The following is a 20,264-nucleotide window of genomic DNA, read 5'->3' on the forward strand; positions in this document are numbered from 1 at the left end:
TTCCCTCTCCCAGGCCCCTCAGGGCCCAGATCGCTTCCCAGAGCTCTCTGCTCTCCCACCCCCACACACACACCCTTGCCCTTGTGTGCACATGTGTGAGAGGTGGCTGGCCTTACAACTCCACCCTCCTAAACCGTGACCTGTCCCTTGACTGCCTCAGACCAGCTCGCCCATGAGTGGCTCTCCATCAGCGCCTCATCTGATTATACATACGCACAGAACCACTCCACACTGCTCGGCTGTTCCTATCTGAATGAGGCAGCCTGGGTGCAGAGACCTGTCACCCAGAACTGTGAGACGCTGAGCAAGTCACTTCCTCTTTGAAGACGAGGGATTGGGTTCCTGAATCTCTAAAAGCCCTTCCAGCTTCAAAGTCACATAACCAGAACCGTAGGGTGAGGATCTTAAGCCCTCCTAGACAGCAGAGTGGAACTCAATACTACAGAAACACAATAGGAAGGATCCGTGCCTTTGGCCAGACAGTTCAAGCCACCAACCAATATGTGGGGTTTTTTCCGGTGTTTATACTACACTTTGTGCATATGCCACACTCTGGGCCATACACAGAGGGCCCACATGTTGGAACACATGTTGCATATTATCACACTGTGAGGTGCGATACACATTTTGAAGTATATTCCACACTTTAAGGTATACCCACGCTTTGAGGTATATACACACTTTAGGGCATACAGACACTTTGCAGTATGTAACACTTTGTGTGTATCCACACACTTGGGCTACATCCCATACTTTGTGTATATAGCACACTTTAGGTAGAGACTTCACAGCTGGGAGCATTCTACAGTGTCCATGTAATTTTGGCAAGGCTCTGAGGTTAAGAGTACAGACCCTGGAACCTGATAAAGCCGGGTATGATGCTTCTCCACCACTTGTTAACCTTGAGCAAAGCACTTGCCCTCTGAGACTCAGTTTCTTCACCTGTAAAATGGAGATAAAAATAGTATCTACCTCATAGGTTTTGCAGGGAGAGTAAATGAAGCAGAGCCCATGATGGGCTCATCATAGTGCCCAGGACATAAGAAACACTTAGTAAATGGTATCCTTGTTATTGCTTGCACTTTCAAAAGTGTTTTATAATGTAATGTACTATTTAATATATATATATATATACATATACATATATGTGTATATATATATATAAAATCAGATGTTCCCAGAGTCTCAAAGCTTTCGAAACTCAGATAACAAACAGAACCATTTAATTCATATTTATTTCACATTTGATCTGTAAACTTTTTATTAAAAAAAATTCACCATCATTAGCAACATGTGCTGACATTAGTTTGTCTTTAGTGAAATAAGAGCGCAGGCCTTAGAGAGTCTCTGTCTAAAACACGTAGAAACTCAGATGTAAACACGAGGTCTCTGCCCTTCTCCCTTGATTTGGGGAGTTCATCAATGACATGATCTCAACCAGAAAAGCAGGGGGGAAAGGACAACACTTTGATACCTAAGAGCTCTTGGGGCAGGAACTGTACAGTTTGGCAGGCTCATTTGTCTTTTCAAACTGTTTACCTTGGGCAAATTGTATCAGGTTTGCTTCTTCCACATAATTTCCACTCCTCCGTCTAAAAACAGCAGCCAAAAGATTTCTTGCAGTCAGCACTTTTGGGGAGGGAGGGGCAGGTGCAGAAACATACAAGATAGAAACATACATATTCTTCAAGCAGTGGCCCTGGAGAGAGGAGGGAAGGAAGGAAAGAGGGAGGGAGGGACACAGGAAAGAGATACTTTTAAAGTGAGTTGCTGGGGTGAAGGGTGCATCAGAGGATAATGGCTTTATACACAGGGCTGCTGCATGGCAGAAAGGTTCCTTTACTTCTGTCTTGGTCCTTCGTTGTAGTATTTACATAGGAAAAGGCAATTATGCTGTTAGGCACAGGAAAAAAATGGACAGAAATCTTTTCCCCCTCAGGATATCTCAAAGCAGGTCCAGGCCCAAGGGACAGTCACCAGTTGCTGGTGAAAAGGACACAGGAGGTAATGACACTGGAAAACGACTTGCATTACAAAGGGGGTTGGCCTGAACCAAAGACAATGTATCAGCCTCAAGGGCATCTCCAACAGCATCAAAAGCCCAGACATTGGGGATCCTAGCGTGTACTATCAAAAATAGTGTGTATTTACAGTGGGGGATGGGGGGATGGGCAGGGCTGCCCTGAGCATTTGTTTAAAAACAGAGTTAGAATAAGGGGGAGAGCAATTAGCCAGGGCTGGGTAACCCCATCCATTAATCCTTTGTGAGCAGTACCCTCTGGGGCCCAGTGTTTGCTTGCTCTGATCGGCATTGAGAACTGGACTCAGGGGAGGTGAAAATACCTTTAGGGAACAATACTGATTAGGGAGGGCCCAAGAACCCAGGAAGATCGTTCCAAGTCACAAGCGGCCCTAACAACAACTGGGAGGCCGGTGGCCCTCTCAGCCTTTCCCTGAGAGGGAAGAACAAAGGCCACAGAGCAAGGTCGGGCCAGGAAACACGGAGCAGGCAGGACCCGGGTTTCAGAGTGCTGGGCTATATAGACGCTACCCTCGATCCCCGCTGACTGCAGTGGGCGCCAGTCTGTTGGCGGGTCGCGGACCCGGCGCTCACACGATCCGTTTCCTGTCCCCTCGGCAGAGGATCTTCTTGAAGGCGCGGCGGAAGTCGTGGTTGAAGATGGTGTAGATGACTGGGTTCAGGGAGCTGTTGCAGTAGCCGAACCAGAAGAAGAACTTGAAAAGCGTGCGCGGCACGGAGCAGCCCACGGCCGTGAGCGTGTAAGTGAAAAAGAAGGGGAACCAGCACACCACGAACACGCCGATGACCACGGCCAGCACGAACGTGAAGCGCTTTTCGCGGTTCTGCCGCCCGCGCCAGCGCGACGCCTTGGCGCCCCCGCCGCGCTCCTCCCCGGGCCCCGCCGCCGATGCCCCGGGCCCCGTTGCCCCCGGCCCACGCCGGGGCAGGCTGTCCCCGGGCTTTACCTGGCTCGCCCGGGGCTTGCCCTTGGCCCGGGGGCCGCGCTCGGACCTGCGGGGCCCCGGGGGCCGCTCGGCGTGCTCGGAGGACGAGCTCTCCTCCAAGTCCAGAGCGTCAGCGTCGCGTGGCCCTGCGGGCGCGGGTTCCCCGGGGGCACCGTTGAGCTGGGCGGGCAGGGCCTCGGCCTCGGCGCCCACGGGGCCCACGCCGCGCTCCGGGCCCAGGCCGTTGGGCCTGCGCTCGGCTCCCCCCGGCGGCGCGGCGGCGGCGTCCGGACCCCGGCGGCTGGGCGGCACGCGGGTGCGGCGCTTGGCAATCTGGTAGATGCGCACGTAGACCAGGATCATGATGAGGCAGGGCGCGAAGAAGGAGCCGATGCACGACGAGATTACGTACCACTTCTGGTCGTTGATCTCGCAGCGCGGCTCGGTCGGCTGCTCGCCGCCGCCGCCGCCCTTCTTCTCGATGGAGATGAGCGGCGGGAAGGAGATGACGGCCGAGATGACCCACACGGTGACGATGATGGCCTTGATGCGGCGCGGCGTGCGCTTCAGGTTATACTCGATGGCTTGCGTGATGGACCAGTAGCGATCCAGGCTGATGGCGCACAGGTGCACGATGGACGAGGTGCAGAAGAGCACGTCGAGCGCCAGGTAGATCTCACACCACGCCTTGCCGAAATACCAGTAGCCCATGACCTCGTTGGCCAGCGAGAAAGGGATGACTAGCGTGGCCACCAGGATGTCGGCCGAGGCCAGAGACACCAGAAAGAGGTTCTGGGGCGCCTTAAGTGCGCGGCTCGTGAACACCGCGATGATGACCAGCACGTTGCCGAATACCGTGAGCAGCATGAGCAGGCCGGCCAGGCACACCAGAGTCAGCGTCACCTGCAGGGAGTAAGGGGTGGCCCGGGCGCCGCCCCCCGGCGTGTCGGTCCCATTCCAGCTCGCGTTGCCCGCGTCCAGCTGCAGGGAGCCCATGGGCGCGAAGCTGCCCTCGGCCAGCGGCTGCTCCTGGCGGAACATGAACGCGGATGCCCGCTTGCCTGGGCCTGCTGCCAGTTGCCTTCCGGCCCAGCGCCCGTGGGTCCTCCTCTTCCTCCCGCGCCCCGCTCGCCCTTACGCGCCTCACATGGGGAGGGGACCGCAGGGACGCCGGCCGGAGCTGGAGAGCCGCTAGCAGCCCATGGGCCCGGCTCCCGCGAACGGCGCCCGGCCTGCGCTTGCGGCGCTCGTGGTGGGCGCCTTCTCTTTCCCAGCTCAGCACAAGTTTTATTTCTAAGCGGCGGGAGAGAGTAGGTCGAGCCGATGGGGAAAGGGAGAGAGATCCTTCAAGAAGGGAGAACAAACACCATCGGTGGCCTGAGGACTTGGAAGGATGACGGAAAATTTTTAAAAATATATCTATATCTTGACTCTTGAGCCCGAGCGAAAGCAAGAGGTCTTACCGTGTGCGGGGCCCGCCCCCACCCCGGGAGGCAGCCGAAGGGCGCTGACGCGGGCCTGGGGTCTCGCGCCTGTCTTCTTACATCCCCGAAGCGAATACCGACTCTCCCGCTTCCCCCAGACGCGGCGGTGCCGGCCGGGCCCGGGCTGGGGCTAGCGTGCGGACTCTACCGCCTCTTGGAGCGCCGCCGGACTTCCAAAGTTGCGTGCCCAGCTGGGGCTGGGTCGCAGCGCGCGGAGCTGTGGGGCGGCGACGGCGGCGGGGTGAGCGCTGTGCGGGCCGCATGAAGACGCCCCCGTCCTCAGGTGGGCCGGGGCAGGTGGGCGACCGGCCCGCCGGGAGCCGCGGCCGAGGCAGAGGGTCTTCTGGGCGTTGGCCCGGCGAGCTGCGGGCGCTGGCCGCAGCCCAGCCGGACGGGCCGGGGTCCGAGGGCACCGTGAGTTGGGGCAGGAACGCGGGGCTAGGGGGAGAAGCTGCTGGGGGTGGCCGGGCGGCAGCGCTCCGGCTGCTGGGCGTCTCCACCGAAGCCAGAGCCTCTGCTGCTCCGCCGCGCTCACCGTGGACTGGTTTTATAGCCCCAGGATCAAGCCAGCGTTGCCGAGCAGCCGGCGTCAGCCCCCACGTGGGAAACCGACCCTCCCCCGCCCCTTGCGCCTCCCCTCCGTGGGTCTGGCGCCCGCGCCCCGCGCGGGACCTTGAGGAGCGCTTGCCCCCCGGCCGGGACGGGCGCTTTGGAGAGGCGGGTACCGTGAGCGAGGGGTTTAAAGAGCGTGCCCCGGGAGTGGAAGCGGCCCCTGCTGGGAATTGGCCGCGCAGCTCCGGGCCCGCGGAACAGAAAGCAGCGGGAACCCGGGAGTGCTCCCCATCCAGCTGGGTCCTGGGAGGAAAGAGAGTTGGGGACCCGGGCCCGAATCGGGAGAGGCCGCCACGGGTACAAGTAGCATCCGTAGCACGCTGGTCCTGGGCCAGGCCACCCTCGACCGCAAGTGCTCCTGGCGGCGAGGCGAGTGGGGTTCTGGTGAGAAAGGAAGGCACAGGTTCGGATCGAACCCCAGCTGCGGAATGGGAAGCACCCCCGGGAAGCGGGACCCGCCCGAGTCCGGAGCTCCGCTTGGGGAAGAGGAGGCCACCTGTGGTTCTAGCCGCAGAGTAGTCTGCGGGACACCCAGCCGTCGCGGGTCTGGACCGCACCTCCTTAGAACGCGGTGAGGAGGGGTCTTGGCGGCGGAGGCCGCGCGCCACGACTGAGCGAGGGCGCACTGACACCTGCTGGCAACTCGTCGTCACCGCTGCCATGCCGGGCGCTTTCTTCCGCCTCTGCAGTCTTTGCCTACAGCGCCTTCTCCTATTTCAGGATAAGTTTGGGTCCGAGCTCGGGAAAGGAGAACCCAGATTTTAAAGTGCACTTTGTCACGTTGAAGAAATCTTCCGAAAGCATGTACTTGTGTGTCGGGAGTGGGAGTTCGCCTGGTAAAGTCACGCCGGGAAGGGCTTAGCAGGCTCAGAGGCCAGGACTGGCATTCCATGCTGGACTGACACAGCCCACTGTTCCCGCAAATATGAGAGGCCTGGACCCTGCCCTAATGATTGACCAGTTCTGGCCTGCTGTGAACGAGTTTGTCTTTCTAGAGGCAGGAAAGCTATACTCCACCCCATCTCGCCCCCATTTCAGATGCAGGCACATCATCTTTCAGTTAAGGAGGGGGGTGCTGGCCAAAAGAAGAGAGAATATTTTCCACGTTGTTTCTGATAGGAATAGCATGGAGTGAGGTGAATGGCTAGTTTTTCTCAGCATGCTGGATGTCCTACAATAGATCTTAACAATTGCTGGAGTACCAGCTTGTATTGTGCTGTCTGCACTTTTCTAATAGGCAGGCAGTTTAAGGGTAAGCCCAGGGCGATAGGAACTGTTAACAGGAGAGATTAACAGAAAAGTTGCCTTTATTTAAGGACCCGATAAAGCAGAATACGTAGTCACCAAAGTTGGAGGTTCCAGATCGAACAGATCACCTCTCTGCCTGGCAGGGTGCAGGTCTGGCTGGGGGCTAAGGACAAATTAAGGACCTTGAGCGTGGAGTTCAGCCCCAACCGTCGTTGAGAGCCTGCACCAGTGATAGTTATTCAAGCTCTTGCCATACATTGTCATGAAGTCTTTATTTTTTGAAAGTACTCCACAGATGTCTCATCTGACTTCAGTACCTTTATCTCCCAATCTCTGATCCAGCTGGGTGAACTCCTCCACCAGTCTTAATTCTCAGGAGCCAAAAATGCCCTCTTCTGTGGGCTGAAAAGACAGAATTTCCTCCCTCTGTTGAGTCCCTCACTTCCCATCTACTCAAATCTCGGTTCTGAGTCTCATGGCGAGGCAGAAACATTGCAGTAGGCTCGGTTGGAAATGTGATTATACTCGTTTTTGCACAGCGACCAGGAGCCCCTGACTTCAAGTATGAATGATAAGAAAGACAAAAGCAAAGCCTGAGGCAGTCTGGGGATCACGGTGTTGTTCACACTCGGGGAGTGAGTATCGGACAGCCATCACTGTCCATGGCCGCACCAGCTGCTAATATGATGCTCTCCCTGTCTCATTTCGGAAGCAAAAAGGAAAAGGAAAACAGAGGCCATGGTACTTTCCCTTCTGGATCTCTGCTGCCAGCCTGTGTATGACACCTCTTGTCCCATTTTCTAAATGCTTCCCAAATAGCCAGTGAGTTCCGCAATTCCTAGGTTTGGAGTCTTCTACTAGAATGAAAACAGGTGTTTCAAGGAACTAAGGTCTCTGAGACCAATAAACAACAAGGGCTGTCTTTTGTTAAGTACCTAGTATGATCATAGGCGGGGCTGTGTACAGGGCCCTCATGTGCCAAGTTCTTCCTCTTATACATGCACCTTATCACCTCCTTAGTTGGACACACGGTGTCTGTCTATCTGAGTTTTGAAAAGCCACGTGGACACCATTATTTTTTGCTAGAATTTTTAGTGCCGTGCTAGCTGAATGAGACAGCATTAAGCAGAGAGACATCCACAAAGATAATCGTTCTTAACCAGGCCTGTATATCAGCATTGCCCGGGAACGTAAAATACATTTATCAATGCTCCACCAGGGAAGTTATTATTCATCAGGGCTGTGGTGGGATGCAGCATGTGTATTTTAACAAAGTTCCTCGGCAGATGCTAACACACACACACTCAAGACTCACTGCTCTAAGCAGTAAATCCCAGCGGGGGGCAGGAAGAGAGTGTCCAAATGACCTGAGGACTTTGATGAGGCCAACCTAAGCTACAAAGAAGTGCCCCAGATTAAAAATCACTGCCCTGGTGGGACAGCCAGGAGGGTGACACAGTCCTCAGGGATCTGAGGCAGAATGGTTGAGAGCCACTATAATATGGAGGTTGACTTTTCATGGCCAAGGAGTCACCTGTGGGGGTCCATTGAGATTGCTACTATTAATAAAAATAAATACTTTTCATTAGCACTAACCCCCTGCCTGGCACAATGCTGAGCAGTTTATGTACTACATATTTTTTATATAATTCCAAAAACAACTCTGCAATGTGGATATTACCGGACTTTACAGATGGAGAAAACAAGGCTGAAAGAGGTTAAGTAGATTGCCCAGGGTAAGGGTCAGATCTGGACTTGGAGTTTCCTGACTATAAGCCCAGTAAGCTTTCTAACTATCTTTCTGAGAGTGTCCGTCCTCTACCACACTGCAAAGAGAAACCTCCAAGAGGCTCATCAGAAATGAAAGGGTTGGCGAGCTGTCAGATCCTCCCTATATCCCTGTCCTCCTAGTCCGCTTGTCGCTGCGAGGGCAGGACAGTAGAGGGCCAGACGCATCCCTTCATTCCACACCTGATGCTACTGCATTGGAGAAAGCGTTAGGCACACTCTACACAATACTGAACATTTCCCCATGACTGATGGAGGGCCAATGCGGCACTACCTGATGGTGCCAGCCTGGAGTTGTGTCCTTTCCTTGGTGGAGGTCACCACTCTGTCTCATGGGCGCCTGTGCATATTTCTTCCATGGCTTGGGTGAACTTTTATTGCACTAGCTCACCTGTTCACTTGAATGATGGCATAGTAAGGGGGGAGGACTGTTCTGTTCACCTTTGCATTCCTAGAACATAAAACAGCCTTTCCAAAACTCAGGTTTCTGGGACTTACCCCTTGGAGATTCAACAGGACTACAGTAGGACTTATGTTTTTAATGAATACCTGAGGAATCCAGTAATACCAAAATGTAAGACACACAGGCATAGATATTTGATGAATGTTTGTGTGATGACTGAATGAAAGAATTAGTGAATGAATGGGTATTACTTTTGATTATACTATCCAAGACATAAAAGGCCCAGAAGAAGGTGCCTAAGGTGGCTAGCGTTTCTTCCCAAAATCAGGATTTAGTTGAGGTATCCTAACTAGTTCAGGGATAGCATTCAGTATAGGGGTGGTTCAGTATAGGATTCTCTCATATTCTCTCTCTCTCTTATTACCTCTCTATAGATTTTTTTCTCCTAAAAACAACAACAACAAAAAAAATGGAAACAGTGAGAGATGTTCTATTTATAACTGTCAGCTAGGCAATTTACCAATAAATGAAAGCTGCTTAAGCTAAATGATCTGTTTGTCCTGAATTTACATCTGTAATTAAAGTGTCAGGCAACACCAAAAATATACCTTGACTTCATCTAAGGGAGTGAGGAAAGTGGGTAGGAGGTAGTATTAATAGCTTACTTGTTCTTTCTTTCTTTCTTTCTTTCTTTCTTTCTTTCTTTCTTTCTTTTAGACTTGACTAAAAAAAAAACAAAACAAAACTACATGCCTCGTTAGCTTGGGCACCTAGGCTGTGATATAATCCTCACAAATAGAAGTTTAGACACACAAACATAGGCCACACACCCACGCACAGAGACCATACTTAAACACACGTTCTCACCCATCTGAACGTGATGAGCAGGTGGCAAACACCATGTTCCCACTGCTGCCCTTGCCATGTGCACAGCTGGAACCAAATGCTACAGCGAGCTACAAACATCCGTCAAGTCACTGCGTTATTGACGTTGGAGGCGGAGGGAGGGCAGTCACTAGAAAAAAATTCTATTGCTCCCTCTGAGCCATTATTTAATTCTTCCGCTTTCTTGCACCTGTGCTGGAGCCTTTTGGAGTCACACTGTTATTGGAGGTGAACATACGCCAAAAGAAAAGCATCAGCAACAAGAGTGTTGTTACAGGGTGCTACCTCATTTACCCCCTTCCATGAGTTTCATCACTAACTGCCAGACCGGTCCCGCTGAACCCACAAAGTCAAGTGCGAAGTGCTACCACTGCCCCCAGCTGTTTTTCTAAAGTACTGGCCCATGCCACCATCATCCCTGGAAGATTAAGCCAGGTGCTTTCTGCCCCTGCAAGGGCCCCTGGCCCAGACCAGGCAGAGAGGATTATGCCACCATCAGTTCTTCTTCAGGGTACACAAAAAGGATGGGCTCCTGCCTGGATCCTTGCTGCTGCCTAACCCTGCAGGACGTGTTTGTGTTTCCACTAAAATGTGACTGTGGAGAGCTGTGCACACACCGGAACCTTATCGTCACCTCTCGCAGTCCTCCAGGTTAGTCCTCACAGATAAGTGTCCCTTCCCACCACATCCAGGTGATTATCTCGCCTGTTCTGTCCAGAAGCATGAGGAAAAGCAAACCTTGAATGAGTTATGGCAAGTGATGAGAATGCATTCTCAGGGATAAGACGTGAGCTACAGCCTTGGGTATAAGGGCCATAATCTGTCACCAGTGTTAATAACTCTTAAACTAACATTCATTAATCTAGGTAGGTAAGGTGAAACACCCTTCACATTTACTCAAAGAAACCATGGAGACATCGTGCCTAAACATAACACACACACACACACCCTATTTAAGAGATGGCCGGGCTATCACTGTTCCCTGGAAATGATTTCACAAACTCCAAGAGAAAGCCATCTTTCTAACCAGAAAAATCAGAAATGGGCTTCCTGGAAGCACACAAGTGACGGTAGCAGGGAAACCCAGAGAGAAGGGAGAAGGCATCCTCTAAGCCTGTATATGGCTGACATAAACCCAGGCTCACCTGTGAGCTGGTCGTGCATGTGACCAACAGAAGGTAGCATGGCAAAGGCTTCAAACACTTCATTTTGGAAACAGTGGCCATCAGAGGAGGGACAAAACCTGTGATCTGAAACCAAGTAGGTTGATTTCCTATGAAAAGAAACAAAACAGATTTTAACAGGACCCAGAGTAATATAATGGGCAGGATATAACCCCAAATTACTCAACATACAAAGGACCAGGTATATATCAGGAAATAAAATCATGAATAGATGCCTAACCTGAGATGTCAGAATTGTCCAATAAATAATCTAAAGCTGCTGTTACAACTATGTGCCAAGAGGTAAAGATAAATGCTCATGAAATAAATTAAAAGATAGAAGTCATCAGCAGAAAAATAGGAACTACAAAAAGGGATCAAATGTAAAATTTTAAGCTAAAGAATACACAATCTGGAATTAAAAAGAAAAAAAATGCCTCACAGGAAGGCCTCTGTATTTGTTTTCTAGGACTACCAAAACAAATGACCACAAACGAGGTGATTTAAAATAACAGTTATTCTCTCACAGTCTTAGAGGCTAGAAGTCTGAAATGACATGTCAGCGGGGCCACATTATCTCCAAAAGCTTTAGGGAGATTCTTCTTTGCCTTTTCCAGCTCTTGGTGGCCCCTTGGCTTATGACAGCATCACTCCATCCTCTGGCTCCCCCTTCCCATGGCCTTCCTCCCTCTGTGCCTCTCTGTGTCCAAATATCCCTGCACTTTCTCTTTTAAAAACACTAGTCATTGGAAGTAGAGCCCATCCTAAATCTAGGAAGATTTTATCTTGAGATCCTTAACTAGTTACATCTCCAAAGACCCTATTTCCAAATAAGGTCACATTCTGAAGTTCTAGATGAACATGAATTTTGGGGGATACACTACTCGGCCCATTACAGGCTCAACAGCAGAGGAGTGATAACAGAAGAAAGAGTCAGTGAACTTGAAGATAGAGCACTAAAAACACTTGAGGAAGTTGCTTGGTCTGCAGAGCAATGATACCAGAAGGCAATCTGGAACTTAAGGAATGGAAGAAGAATAACAGGAATAGGAAATACTTGGTGTATTAGTTTGCTAAGGCTGCCATAACAAAGCACTACCCACTGAGTGGCTTAAACAAAAGAAAAGTTTTGTCTCACAGTTCTGGAGGCTAGAAGTCCAAGATCAAGGGGTCAGCAAGGTTGGTTCCTTCTGAGGGCTGTGAGAGAGAGCTTTGCCCAGCTTTTGGTGGTTTGCTGGCAATCTTTGGCGCTCCTTGGCTTATAGATGCATCACCCTGATCTCTTCCTTCATCCTCAACGTGATAATCTCCTTGTGTGTGTCGTGTGTCCAAATTTCCCCTTTTGATAAGGATACTAGTCATACTGGACTGGGGCCTACTCAAATGACCTCATTTTCACTTGATGGCCTATTAAAGATCCTACCTCTATCTCCAAATAAGGGCACAGTCTGAGGTACTGGAGGGTTAGGACCCCAGCATCCCTTTTCTTGAAGGACATAATTCAACCCACAACACTTGGGCAAAAATAACAGACTAGTTTTCTTCAAACATTCTTTTAAAATGTTATTGATGTTGGGGTGCTTGATGGCTCAGTCAGTTAAGCATCTGACTTTGGCTCAGGTCATGATCTCACAGTTCATGGGTTCAAGCCCCACATCAGGCTCTGTGCTGACAGCTCAGAGCCTGGAGCCTGCTTCGGTTTCTGTGTGTGTCTCTCTCTCTGCCCCTTCCCCACTTGTGCTCTCTCTCTCTCTCTCTCTCTCAAAAATAAACATTAAAATTTTTTTTAAATATTATTGATATTAAAATGAAAATTACAATATCTGACAGGGCTTTCAATGCCAGTAATTGTAATATATATGACAATTATAAAGAGGAAACATAAAAGAATTTCCATAGTTGTAAGGCTTCTACATTTTATTTGAAATGGTAAAGCATTAAGTCTAAGAAGACTATGAATGATTAGGCACATATATTGCCATCTCTAGAACAGCCACTAGAAAAATAATGCAAGGATTATAACCAAAAAATAGAACAGAGAAATTAAAACAAACAAAAGCATTTGAATAATCAAAAGAGACAGTAAAGGGAACAGAACCAAAAAAACTGAGGTGAAAAACAGAAAACAAATAATAACATGTAAACCTAAATCCAATAAAAATAATTACATTAAAGAGAAAGTCTAAGCCCCCCAGTAAAAAGAGATCATTAGATAGGATAAATAAAACAAGACCCAACTAGATTCTGTCTACAAGAAACCCAATTTAAATGTAATGACATAGATAAATTAAAAGTAAAAAGATTGGAGGAGATACCATGCAATCAAAGAATATTAATCAAATATAAACACTAATCAAAATGAAGCTAAAGAAGCTAAATTAATATTAAGGTCAGCTTCAGAACAAGGGAAATTGTCAGAATAAAGAAGGATACTACGTAATGATAACAAAGTAGATACATCAAGAAAACATTAAAAGCCTTAAAAAAATGAAAAAAAGAAAAAATTAAAACCCTAAACAAAAGAAAACATTAAAATCCTAAACGTGTAGGGGCACCTGGGTGGCTCAGTCAGTTAAGCATCTGACTCTTGATCTTGGCTCAGATCATGATTTCATGATGAGATAAAGCCCCCGTCAGGCTCTGTGCTTACAGCATGGAGCCTGTTTGGGATTCTCCCTCCCTCTCTCTGTCTCTCTCAAAATAAACAAATAAACTTTAAAAAATAAAATAAAATCCTAAATGTATATGCACATTTAAGAACTTCAAATACATTAAGCAAAAACTGATAAAGTTGAAAGAAGAAATAGAAAAATCCACAATTACAGTTTGAAAGCTCCACACTCCTCTCTTAATAATCAAATGTAGAAGTCCTAAACAAAACTATCAATCAATTGGATCAAATGGACATTTATAGAACAAAAGACATACTCTTTTTAAGTACACAAGGAATACTCATCAAGGTAGACCATATCAGAAAGACAACCTGTTGTTCATATACTGGGAGACTAAATATTAAGGTGACAGTACTCACCAAAATGATCTGCAGATCCAATGCAATCCTTATTAAAACTACAACTGGCTTTTTAGCAGAAGGTGATAAGCTGATCCTAAAATTCACATGGAAATAAAAATGACCCAGAATGGCCAAAACAATCTTGGAAAGTAAGAAAAGGTTGGAGGACTCAGACTTCCTGACTTCAAAACTTGTTATAAGCGACAATAACTGAAGCAGTGGGCTAGAATCAAAAGTCCATAAATAAACCCACACATCTATATACATTGATTTTCCACAACAGTCAGTGCCGAGACAACCAAAGGAGGAAAAGAATAGTCTTTTCAAAATATGGTGCTTGGACAACTGGATTTCCACAAGCAAAAGATTGAACTTGAACACCTACCTCATGCTATATAAAAAAATAACTCAAAATGGATCAAAGACCTAAATGCAAGAGCTAAAACTATAACACTCTTAGGAGAAAACATATGTGTTAATCTTTGTGACCTTAGATTAGACAATGGTATCTTAGATACAATACTTAAAGCATAAGCAACCAAAATAAAATAAAATAAAATAAAATAAAATAAAATAAAATAAAATAAATTGTACTTTCTAAAAATTGAAAACTTTTGTGTTCCAAAGGACAGTATCAAGAAAGTGAAATACAACTCACGGAATAGAAGAAAATATTTGCAGAAGAAAATAAGAGTCTAGTATCTAGAGTGTTTAAGAACATTTATAACTTAACAACAAATAACCAGACTTTAAAATAGATTATGATTTGAATAGACATTTCTCCAAAGATACACAAATGGCCAACGAACACAAGAAAAGATCTTCAATAACATTAGTCATTAGTGAAATGCAAATCAAACCCTCAATGATTTACCACTTCACAGACACTATAATGGCTCAACAAAAAAACAGCAACAAATGTTGACAAAGTGGTCATAGTTGGAAAGGGTTTCTCTGCCCAATTAAAAAGGAAACCCCTATGTTTTCTCCTACTTACTTGTATAGCTTTAATTTTTACATTTAGATCTCTGATCCATTTGGAGGGCATTCTCGCTTCTGGCGGAAGGGCTGATCTAATGTTAACTTTTTCAAATGGCTGCCCGGTTGTCCCAACACCATTTATTTAGAAGACCATATTTCCCCCAGTGATTTGAGACACTACCTTTAGCACATACTAGTTTTTTATATGCAAGTGAGGCATTTCTGAATTTTCTACACCAATCCACTGGTCTGTCTATACAATGCATCGGTATCACATGTTAAGTTTCAGTATCTTTTGTCATACATAGATACATCTGTATCTGTATTTTTGAACTCTTTTTTTTTTTTTTTTTTTTTTTTTTTGAGAAGAAGAGAGAGGGAGAGGGCAGGGGAGAGGGGCAAAGGGATAGAGAGAATCTTAATCAGGCTCCATACCCAGCACAGAACCCATTGCAAGGCTTAATCCCACGACCATCATGAGATCGTGACCTGAGCCAAAATCAAGAGTTGGACTTAACCAACTTAAGCCACCCAGGCACCCCTTATTTTATTTTTCTTCTTACTAATGTAAATGGGACTTTTTTTCATCTGTTGCATCTACTAACTGGTTATTATTCATGTATATCATGCATTTTCAATAAGGGATTATTGCCCCTCAAAAGACAAAAATTGCTTTAGGAATGAAAAACATGATATTACAATGGTTTGTGGATCTCCAAAGAGTTACAGTAAACAGAGTACAGCATGTTGTGTTAAGGTTTGGCCTCAACTCTGTCATAGTATTTTGTAAGTTCTGTACTACATTTATTGTGTTTCTTTCTCTACTTTATCTTTTCTTGCTTTTTAAAAATTTTAGATATTTGGGAAGGCCAGGGCCCCTGACTGGCTAGGTCAGTAGAGCATACAACTCTTGATATCAGGGTCGTGAGTTCAAGCCCCATGCTGGGTGTAGAGCTTACTTAAGATAAGGTAAGGTAAGGTAAGGTAAGGTAAGGTAAGGTAAGGTAGGTAAGGTAAGGTAAGGTAAGGTAAGGTAAGGTAAGGTAAGATAAGATAAGATAAGATAAGATAAGATAAGATAAGATAAGATAAGATAAACAATACAATAAAATATAAAATAAAATAAAATAAAATAAAATAAAATAAGTGTAGGAAGGCTTGTCTTTTTCTTCTAGTGTTTATCTTTGTATTAATACTTTTTTATAATGCCCTAGTTTTTTTTTTCTTACTAACCTTTGATCATATGATATGTTGCTTTTAAGTGGTATCTTTCAACTCTTATCTACACAACAATTATTTTATTCTCTTTTCCTTCTCTCTCCCTCTTTTTAACAATTTTACTGGGATATAATTCACATAACACAACTATTCCACCTAAAGTACACAATTCAATGATTTTTAGTATATCCACAGAGCTGCACAAGCATCCCCACAATCAATTTTAGGAAATTTTCATAACTCCAAAAAGAAATCCTACGCCCATTAGCAATCACTTTCCATTTTCCCTGCTTCTCCCAGCCCCAACCAACCATTAGTTCTTTCTGTCTCTAGAGTTTTGCCTACACTGGACATTTATGTAGATGGAATCATATAATTTGTGGTCTTTTGTGGCTGGCTTATTTCATTTAGCAGGTTTTCAGTGCTTATCCATGTTGTAATACAATCATCATTCCATTCTGTGGGTACATCGCATTCTATTCATTCATTAGTTGATGATTCATTATGTCCACTTTTAGCTATCATTAATAATGCTGTATGAACATTAATGTACAAGTTTTTGTGAAGACAAATGTTTTCATTTCCCTTGGGTATATATCTAGGAGTGGAACTGTTGGGTCATCTAGGAAGCCTACGTTTCACATTTTGGAACAATCTGAGCATTCCTGTTTGTTCACATCCTCATCAATGTGTACTATTAGCTGTCTTTACTACAGCCATCCCCGTGGGTATGAAGTAACGTCTCACTGTGCTGTTGATATGCATCTCCTCCCCTTTGGGGGACTGCGTTCTTTCTACTTGGCTAGAACATTTGATGCTCCCATATTATTCTTCTACACTCACTCCATCCTTGTTTCCATCTCAGCTCTACAGTTAAATATCCCAAATCCTCAGTTGGTGTTTGTTTTTTTCAGTCATCTTTTGACTAAATAGTACTCACCATCTAGGAGATTCTTCAGAAGGGGCCCATATTGGTGGTATTAGGATCTTGCACGTCTAACACTACTTGTAGGCTTAATACTTGAAAATCAGCTTTCCTGGATGTAATAATCTTGGCTGACACTAGATTTCGTGATGGTCATGATGCTTCACTGTTGCTGTGCTTTGCATGTTGTTTTCGAGAAGTCTGATGTCTCTCAGCCTCTTGTCTTTGTAAATTATCCTTTGGCCAGAGGCTTCAAGAAGTTTTTTAAATCTTTAAGTCTGACAGTTTTGTGATAGTTTCTGAGTCAGTTGTTCTGGTCGATTTTCCCAGGTACCCAGTGGGCCCTTTCAATGTGCACAGACAGATCTTCCTTCGTTTCTGGAAAGTCATCTTCCCTGTAGCAAATGTGGTGCCCTATCAAGTCTTTACTTCTAGTCAGTATTTGGGCATTTACTGTCGAGATTCCTCTTGCTGGGGTACATTTATCTCTGCTTCTTAAACATCCCACTCCCTACTCCCCACATTCACGGGCTTGCAGCAGCTGCTGGAAGTGGAAACGCCTTTCAAATTTGTCTTCTGTCTTTGAGTCGTGCTGAGGATGTGGGTCGTGTGTGGTTTCATTTGGTCTTGCAAGTTTTATGAAAGGCTCAGGAGGGGTATCGAGGGCTCCGGGATGGTGGGGAAATTCAAAATCAGGAAGCCACCTCGTTCTCCACACCTGGAAGTTCTCGACCAGACTGAAAGAAAGTCCAAAGGTAAGCCCAGACCAAAGTACAAAAGCACATCAGACCCCACCAAATGCCATATGATAACATACACAACCTGAGCTGTATTTTCTGCTCTATTTAAAACCTCCTTTTATTTAAAAGTTTTGGCTGCCAATGGGCCTTGTTTTTTTTGCAATATTGTAATATACTTTATGATAGCAGAAAGACCTTCCAAGAAACAAAGACTGTGAGCCCTACCCACTATCCCAGCTAATTCCATTTCCACATATAGGGGAAGGTGCTGCTATGAGTATTTAAATCTCTAATTCGGGGATGAAGAAATGAAGTTGAGACAGGGGCAGAGCAACAGAGAATGTCATTGAATTAACTCAGATTGAGGTGATTGAGTTTTCTTTATTTCAACGATTCTCACATACCATATCTACATTGACCCCTAAGGTTATGTGCAACAATATTCATATGCATCTTTTAGCGTGCACACACACACACACACACACACACACACACACGGCTGACACACAAGTTACCTGTGATCCTCATAAGTCTATTTCTTAAATTTCTAAATCTAAGCTGGAAATTTAAGACTCTAGGCACCTTTGAAACAGGCAGACCTGCACTTGAATCAGCTTTCTCTACTTTCTTCTTCTGCACCCACACAGATGTCACTTAACCTCTGTGAACCTCAGTTTCAGCATCTGTAAGCTGGGAATAATAGAGCTTATTTCCTGTGGTGGGAATTAGATGACATGATGTATATTAAGTGTTTAAAAAAGTGCCTACCATATAGTCGTGGCTGGTTAATGACATGTATCATCACTAATATCGCCAATTATGTCCTAGTCTCCTATACATAAGTGGCATACAGGAGGTAAACAGGATGGGAAGTAAAGGCTGCCAATAGCACGAGAGAGGCCACCGAGTAGAAAGAGACCTCCCCTCAAAAAGATGTTTTGTGGAAGGTGATTTGGTAATGATGCATGTTTAAGGACACTGTTTTCTAAAACTCTGGAAGAGCACGAGAAAGAGTCCTCACATCCCCTCACATGGATCTTAGCACAAAGTTCATTATGCTAGGGAGCGCTATGCATGAGCACTGGAGAACCAGATTGGAATGTCTAAGCAGCTATCCATAGAGACTTGGCTAGAAAATGAGTTTCCAGTCAATCTCAGACCACACTAACGTAGGTGTCAGGTAACCCAGAGATCTAAAGGGAAACAGTAGAAGCAACGCCAGGTTTGCCAGACCCACTCAGACAAACTCACGTCTTTTCCACCAACACCTCAATATCCTCTCTTGTTGACAGTGAGACTTCACTACATTGTGTTCTATTTTTTACATCTTCCCTCAATCACCAACATATGTATTTCTTGTTTTTCTCAACGTTAGCATGTAATGAGCCAGAAGAATATTACTGGTGAGGAAAAGTAGTGAACGTTTTAAAATAAGAAAGACGGGGTGCCTGGGTGGCTCAGTCGGTTGAGCATCCGACTTCGGCTCAGGTCACGACCTCAGGGTCCGTGAGTTCGAGCCCCACATCGGGCTCTGGGCTGATGGCTCAGGGCCTGGAGCCTGCTTCCAGTTCTGTGTCTCCCTCTCTCTCTGCCCCTCCCCTGTTCATGCTCTGTCTCTCTCTGTCTCAAAAATAAATAAAAAACGTTAAAAAAATTAAAAAAAAAAATAAGAAAGACATACTAGAGAAATGCAGAAAGGCCATCTGAAGACTGAATTTTGGTGAAGGCAATTAATTAGCTTTTAATAGACAATATCCCAACAAAAGAAACTTTTAAAAGTGGCATGATTTTCACAGTATTGATTGCAATATAAAATGATTTTTTTTTTTAATGTGCTAAAGAGGGGCTAAACCATGCTCACTGCTAGCATGGCAGAATTCAATATGCAGGATCTGGGAATGTTAACACATTATCAAGGGTAACTCTGAGACTTACACAATAACCACGTGCTAGGGCTTATAAGTCACCTGCACAGCCACGAGCAAGATGGTGCAAAATCATAAAGAATTGATACCTTGAGGCTGCTTATTACCACTTGGGGCATCAGAGTACTGTCCTAATTTCTTGGGAAAGGCAAGGAGTTGGCTTATCCCCAGAAGAGATAACAACTAGCGAATTTCTGAGGAAAAAATGGTGTCTCAAAATTTGAGAGGCTAACTATAAACATACCAGAATGGCTAAAATGACAAAAATAATACTGTCAGGCAAAATGTGGAGCTACTGGAATTTTTATCCATATATTGGTTTATGTGTACATTAATTCAACCACTTTGAAAAATTGTTCAGCAGTATCTACTAAAGCTGATCATGTGTATTGTCTATAAATAATAATTCCATTCTTAGGCATATACTCAACAGATATGTATATATGTGTTTGGTAAAAGACACATTTAAAAATATTCATAGAAACTCAAAACTGGAAACGATTCAAATATCTATCAACAGTATAATGGTTAAATAAATTGTGGTCTATCCCCAGGATGAAATGCTATACAGCAATGCAAATCACCAAACTACAACTAAATGCAACACTATGAATCTCATTTGTGCACTCTCTGTCCTCTTCCGATCCTCCACTTTTTTTTTTTAGACTTTATTTTTTTAGAGCAGTTATAGGTTCAGGAAATTGAGCTGAAAGTAGAGTCCTATTGTATGTACATCCCCTCCCCCTCCCCCCCAGCCTTTCTAACCATCAGAACAGGGCACTGCATTGATACATTTGTTACCAATGATGAACTAACACTGACATCTCATTATCACCAAAATCCACACTTCATACTAGGGTTCACTCTTGGTTGTATGTTGTACGGATACAAATGTATAATAACATGTATCCC

At 45.7% G+C, this 20,264-nt stretch overlaps 2 protein-coding genes across 2 annotated transcripts; both read right to left on the reverse strand.

The window, feature by feature from the left end:
* Positions 1 to 1,217: 1,217 nt before the first annotated feature.
* On the reverse strand, positions 1,218 to 4,533 carry ADRA2A (adrenoceptor alpha 2A). Its single transcript, XM_060641512.3, has 2 exons — positions 4,431 to 4,533; positions 1,218 to 3,996 (listed from the first exon to the last, which is right to left on the reverse strand). Exon 2 carries the CDS (start codon positions 3,961 to 3,963, stop codon positions 2,611 to 2,613), a length of 1,353 nt encoding a protein of 450 aa, XP_060497495.1. The 5' UTR covers positions 3,964 to 3,996; positions 4,431 to 4,533; the 3' UTR covers positions 1,218 to 2,610.
* On the reverse strand, positions 4,508 to 20,050 carry LOC132684904 (uncharacterized). The gene is made up of 2 exons (XM_060641513.3): positions 16,703 to 20,050; positions 4,508 to 10,660 (listed from the first exon to the last, which is right to left on the reverse strand). The coding sequence occupies exon 2, from the start codon at positions 5,723 to 5,725 to the stop codon at positions 4,508 to 4,510; it is 1,218 nt and encodes a 405-aa protein (XP_060497496.1). The 5' UTR covers positions 5,726 to 10,660; positions 16,703 to 20,050.
* Positions 20,051 to 20,264: the final 214 nt, after the last annotated feature.

Source organism: Panthera onca, chromosome D2 (assembly GCF_046562875.1).
Source record: "Panthera onca isolate mPanOnc1 chromosome D2, mPanOnc1 haplotype 2, whole genome shotgun sequence".
Lineage (NCBI taxonomy): Eukaryota > Metazoa > Chordata > Mammalia > Carnivora > Felidae > Panthera > Panthera onca.